The sequence below is a fragment of the Eptatretus burgeri genome, chromosome 10 (assembly GCF_056783735.1).
Source record: "Eptatretus burgeri isolate ZD-2024b chromosome 10, Ebu_testis_v1, whole genome shotgun sequence".
In the NCBI taxonomy this organism is placed as follows: Eukaryota; Metazoa; Chordata; class Myxini; order Myxiniformes; family Myxinidae; genus Eptatretus; species Eptatretus burgeri.
In genome coordinates, this window is record NC_140970.1 from 93,424,674 (window position 1) to 93,431,192 (window position 6,519).

Below are 6,519 nucleotides of genomic sequence, written 5' to 3' on the forward strand. Positions count from 1 at the left end.
CTGAAAGTCCCTGTAATGTCCATCTTCTCTTCGCCATGTTCCCCGTCCCATCCCCATCCCTCTCCCTTCCACAGTTCACCTAATGTGTCTGTTCCCCACTGTTTTGTCCCTTCCACTCCCGCCCCTCTTGTCTCATGCCTCCTTGCTGTGAGTTGTGCGTTAGCTCTCATCCGAGCCTCGACCAAGGTATACCAAAAAAAAAATAAGTGATTTTTTTATTTAGGTAACATCTGAAAAAAGTAGGTTAAGGACAAAAATCAAATATCAGGTGCACAACTTCAGTGCAGGTGCACTATTACGAGGCAAGAACTTCTTTAAAGGCCAAGCAGTCTTTGAGATTCCACATTGGGAAAATTGAGCAATGACAAAAACATACATTTTTTTTTTCAAACCGCCATTTGACCTTGACCTTTAACACGGAGGTGTATGACATAAATTAAGCATAAATGTGCCTTGCTCTGGGCTATCTGGAGAGGGCAATTTCATTCTGATCAGACAAGCCTGAGTCGAGTTTTGTGAAAAATACTAATATGTCTATAATTGCGTCATGACCTAAAAATGAGGTCAAAATCAAACTAATTGTGTCAACCACGCATACATGATATTGCCATTATTGGTGCAAAAATTTCCTCCAAAAGTCCTAGCCGGCTCCGAGATACAGCTTGGACATTGGGAGACAAATCTAAAAAGTAGTTCAGTCCTCCTAGGGGTGTAATACCTTGACCTTTAACCCTGAGGGATATGATTGTAAATAAACCCAAAATGCGCATTGCTCCAAGCTATCTAATGAGGACAATTTTGTTGTGATTGGACAAACTTTAGTCACGTAATGGTGAAAAATTATAAAATGACTAATTGGGTCATGACCTTAAACTTAGATCAAGGTCAAAAAACATTAGGTCAACCCCAGATAATTTTTATGAACATTATTGAAGAAAAATTTCATTCCGAAAGTCCCAGCCAGCTCCGAGTTACAGCTCGGTAATTGATACATTTGGAAATTTTGGATTGTTGAGAATGCAGGAAGAACGAAAAAGTAGAATAATTTACATGTATATATGTATATGTATATATATATATATATATATATATAGATATATATATGTATATATATATATATATATATATATATATATATATATATATATATATATATATATAGATGTATATATATAGATGTATATATATATATATGTATATATATGTATATATATATATATATGTATATATATATATATATATGTATATATATATATATATATATATATATATATATGTGGTGAATTGAAGGTCGTGACGTGCGATCATATGTTGCACGGCTCGAGCATGGAATAGATAAAGCTAAGGTTCCGCTCGGTCGGGGGGATTGTCCCAGGGGCATTGTCGTTTACGGCGGCGGTTCACTTGGTGCTCGTTGAATGGTGAGAATTGAGAGTATATCGGACTCCGGGCTTATACTGATTTATTTTGCGGTGATTAGTTGCACGTGTATACCTTACTGCTTATGTACTCCTTGCTGCACCTGTATCCCCTGATGTGCCCGTAGAAGTGGCTTCAATCAAATGGAATAAAGCCTACACTCTGAAGGTTCTTCTCTCGTTTTCATTTCAATTTATTCCATTTGGTTTTCTCGGCTCTCTCAACCAACGATGGACAAGATCTACAAACCAGAGAGGTTCGACGCAGACCCAAACGCGACTGACTCAGAAATGAAATGGTCGCATTGGTTCCGTTCCTTCTCACACTATCTGACCATCATCGAAGAGGGAGCCGACAAATTGGCCGCCCTTGTGAATCATGTCTCGCCCAGCGTATACAGGCTCTTCTCGGAGTGTGACACCTACGAAGCAGCGATCGACGTGCCGCAGGCGCTCTACGTGAAGCGCAAGAACGAGGTATACATACGACATCTTCTCAACACACGCAAGCAAGCAGCCGGGGAGACAATCGATCAGTTCCTGCAAGCTCTGAAACAGCTGGGAAAAGACGGCAGCTTCCGGGCCGTAAACGCCGAGGAACACCGAAATGAAGCGACCCGGGAGGCATTTATCCAAGGACTCAGATCAGCCCACATACGGCAACGCTTTCTAGAGAAAGCGCAACCCACTCTTGAAAAGGTAGTCGACCAGGCTCGAGCGATGGATACGGCTCAGCAGCAATCTGAGTCATTTGGGACACCGATGCTGCTAAAGAACGCCGCTACGGTGGAAACTCAAGGAACCCCACAGACACAGACACAGCCTGACACAGGGGATGGAGAAAAACCCGAGGAGTCGGATACCCAGACCTCGTCAAACTCCTCAGCAACTACTCCGGTTGGTAAATGCTTCTTTTGTGGGTACAAAACACACCCCGCCACAAATGCCCCGCCAGAGATGCCACATGCATGAATTGTGACAAGAAAGGGCATCATGCCAGGGTATGTAAATCTACTCTAAGGAGAAATAAACCCACTTCTGCGGCTCTCTACTCACAAAAGAAACTAACTGCAGCCTCACCGGGGAATCTATCCAAGGCTATCATCAACGTACGAATTAACGGGCATATGGCTGAGGCTCTGATTGATACCGGTAGCTCTGAAAGTTTCGTCAACAGCTCGCTAGTGAAGGGCAGGAAATGGAAGATCCACCCGACAGACAATACGGTATGCATGGCCGCCACATCACTACAGTCCCGCGTACGAGGGTACTGCAATGTTGAATTGGACGTAAAAGGGTACACGCATCGGGATGTAAGGGTACTGGTGCTTCGTGATTTATGCGCAGACGTAATTCTGGGTCATAATGTCCTCAAGCAGCACACGAGCGTCGAAATACCCTTTGGAGGAAGCAAACCTCGTCTAATTTTAAATGCTTTGACCACCGCAGAGGTGACGTCCCCCCAGCTGTTCGCTAACTTGTCGCCGGTCTGTAAACCGAGAGCGATCAAATCGCGGCGATATACCACTGCTGATATGAACTTCATCACTTCTGAGACCAAGCGATTACTGGAAGAAGGAATTATAACCGAGCGATTCGCCATGGCGCGCACAGGCGTTGGTCACCGCCAATCAGAATAATAAGAAACGAATGGTTGTCGATTATTCCCAAACGGTCAATCGTTTCACCCAACTCGATGCCTACCCTTTGCCGCGCATAGACGAGATGGTCGAACGCGTGGCCAATTATAAGATATTCAGCACCATCGATTTGCGAAGCGCCTATCATCAAATTCCCATCCGAGAGGAAGACAAACCTTACACCGCATTCCAGGCAGGTAGACGCCTCTACCAATTCAGGAGGATTCCGTTCGGTGTCACGAATGGAGTAGCTTGCTTCCAACGAGTTATGGACGACATCATCTCAGATGAAAACCTCAAAGACACTTTTGTTTACGTGGACAATGTCACAGTGTGCGGTAGGGATCAGGGGGAACATGATATGAATCTGGACAGATTCTTGAGCATTGCTAGAAAATATAATCTGACCCTCAACTACGAGAAATGCGTATTCTCGGCAAGGTCAATTGACCTTCTCGGCTACACAATAGCCGACGGCACGATTAAGCCAGATCCTGAACGATTGCGCCCACTTCGTGAGCTACCCCCACCTCAGGACCTGCAGACAATGCACCGGGTGATCGGCATGTTCGCTTACCATGCAAGATGGATTTCCCAATACTCCGAGAAAATACATCCCCTCGTGCATTGCAAAAACTTCCCACCAGATGCCGCTGTTGTAAAAGCTTTCCACAGCCTCAAAGATGATATCAGTAATTCCGTGGTATTATCGATCGATAGCTCGGTGCCCTTCGTGGTGGAAACAGATGCTTCTGATCACGCGACAGCTGCTTCGCTTAATCAGTCTGGGCGACCCGTCGCGTTCTTCTCGAGAACTCTCTCTGGAAGCGAGCAGAGACACTCGGCAATAGAGAAGGAAGCGTACGCCATTGTCGAAGCCCTACGTAAATGGACACTATTTACTGGGAAACCATTTCACGCTCGTCACGGACCAACGATCCGTGGCATTCATGTTTGATGGGAAAAATAACGGGAAAATTAAGAATGAAAAAATTACGAGATGGCGGATAGACCTAGCCTGCTATAGTTACGACATAGTTTACCGGCCCGGGAGGGAAAACCCTGCTGCAGACACCTTCTCTCGGGTCTACTGTTCGGCGACAATCAGTCGGGCTTTGCAAGACCTCCATGTGTCTCTGTGCCACCCGGGGGTAACCAGAATGGCACATTTCGTGCGCAGACAAAACCTTCCCTATTCTATTGAAGATATTAAACAAATGAATGCTTCATGCCCTGCTTGTGCTGAACTAAAACCCAGATTCTATGGCGTGGCTTCTGGCAGATTGATCAAGGCCACTTCTCCCTTCGAGAGACTAAACATTGACTTCAAAGGGCCCCTGCCGACCGAGACAGACAACAGATACATATTCACTGTTGTTGATGAATATTCAAGGTTCCCTTTCGCATTTCCGCGCTCGGATATGACCTCGGGCACTGTCGTGAAATGTCTGTCTGACCTCTTCGCTATGTTTGGGAAACCTTCGTACATACATTCAGACAGAGGGCCGTGTTTCATGTCGGCCGGGCTAAAACAATTCCTATTAGAGCACGGCATAGCAACTAGTCGAACGACGGGTTACAACCCACAGGGTAATGGGCAGGTGGAACGATATAATGGAGTTATTTGGAAAGCCGTAACTCTGGCGTTGAAATCGAGAGGACTGGGCCCCGAGCGGTGGGAGGTTACCCTTCTCGACGCTCTGAATTCCATACGCTCTTTGCTCTGCACGTCCACCAATGCAACTCCTCACGAACGAATGTTTACTCACCAGCGGCGTTATGTTGACGGCCAATCGGTGCCCAACTGGCTAACCCATCCCGGAACAGTGTTCATGAAACGCCCGGTACGACAAAGCAAGTATGAACCCATGGTGGAGGGGGTCGAACTCATCGATGCTAATCCAGAGTATGCTCATGTCAGGCTCCCGGATGGCAGGGAGACCACTGTGTCGGTTTGCCATTTGGCTCCCTCAGGTACTCCTCCCGCAGGTACACCACCATCTGGCACTCCTCCCTCTGACATCCCCTCCCCAGGTGTTCCCCCCCCAGGAACTCCACCCGAGAATGGTGGCGACGGAGCTGCCGTGTTCCACCAGAGAGCAATCGGGGAGTCATCCCCGGCACGAGTCGAGGCTCACCAAGAGGATCGGAAGCCTCCCTCAAGTGAAACCGCCATTTACTCCCGGAGAGGTCGACGGATAATACCCCCTCGCCGACTCAATCTGTAAAGGGGATTATCGGCATCCTCGATGCTCATGCTCCTATATGCTCGTTACATAATATATCGATGCTCATTACCATGCTCCTACAACTCAAAATAATCCTCACTGCTTGGCATGTATGCTTCTGTAGTTTAGATAGTTCGCGTTACTTGAAATGTATACTCCTGTAGCGCAGAAGTAAACATGGTGCATTAGTTGGGCATCTAGTTACATTTTAAAGATGGGGAAAATGTGGTGAATTGAAGGTCGTGACATGCGATCACATGTTGCATGGCTCGAGCACGGAATAGATAAAGCCAAGGTTCCGCTCGGTCGGTGGGATTGTCCCAGGGGCATTGTCGTTTACGGCGGCGGCTCACTTGGTGCTCGTTGAATGGTGAGAATTGAGAGTATATCGGACTCCGGGCTTATACTGATTTATTTTGCGGTGATTAGTTGCACGTGTATACCTTACTGCTTATGTACTCCTTGCTGCACCTGTATCCCCTGATGTGCCCGTAGAAGCGGCTTCAATCAAATGGAATAAAGCCTACACTCTGAAGGTTCTTCTCTCGTTTTCATTTCAATATATATATATATATATATATATATATATATATATATATATATATATATATATATATATATATATATATATATATATATATATATACATACATATATACATATATATATATATATATTTATATATATATATATATACATATATACATATATATATATATATATATATATATATATATATATATATATATATATATATATATATGGAGGTTTAGTAATCCTAGCACATAGGGGGTCTGAGAAACTCTGTGGTATCATTCCAAATTGGGGTGCCAATTGTAGAACCAAACCCTACGACAGCAGCAGACCTTCACCAATGTTAGGAGGGGGGATGACGGTACAGCCAGAAGTTTCAGGCTTCATGATGTACTTGGGAAAGGGAAGAACACACCAAATTTAAAACTTTTGTTTTTTGGTATACATATTCCCGGAAAAAAATTTAGAGAGGGGTGCGGGTGGTTCAATGGGTGTAGAAAAGATCATGATCTTGGATGGGGGATGACCTGAGATGGTGATGAACAGCTGTCTTGAAAACCTGGAGGGAAGAATGAGATTGAACAGAGTATGAAAGGTGGTTCCACAGGTGGGGAAAAAGAGGAATAAATGGGTGGAGGTGAGCAGTGGTTCTGGATTTCGACAGTTTCAACAGGACGGGGTTGCTGTTGCAGATACCTG

At 45.1% G+C, this 6,519-nt stretch overlaps 1 protein-coding gene across 1 annotated transcript; it reads left to right on the top strand.

Annotated features, from left to right (window-relative positions):
- Positions 1-1,341: 1,341 nt before the first annotated feature.
- Positions 1,342-5,806, top strand: LOC147019138 (uncharacterized). Its single transcript, XM_085900024.1, has 2 exons — positions 1,342-1,421; positions 1,547-5,806. The coding sequence occupies exon 2, from the start codon at positions 1,650-1,652 to the stop codon at positions 2,388-2,390; it is 741 nt and encodes a 246-aa protein (XP_085756150.1). The 5' UTR covers positions 1,342-1,421; positions 1,547-1,649; the 3' UTR covers positions 2,391-5,806.
- Positions 5,807-6,519: the final 713 nt, after the last annotated feature.

Coding starts and splice junctions, on each gene's coding strand:
- LOC147019138 (XM_085900024.1), top strand. CDS start 1,650: ATGGACAAGATCTACAAACCAGAGAGGTTCGACGCAGACCCAAACGCG.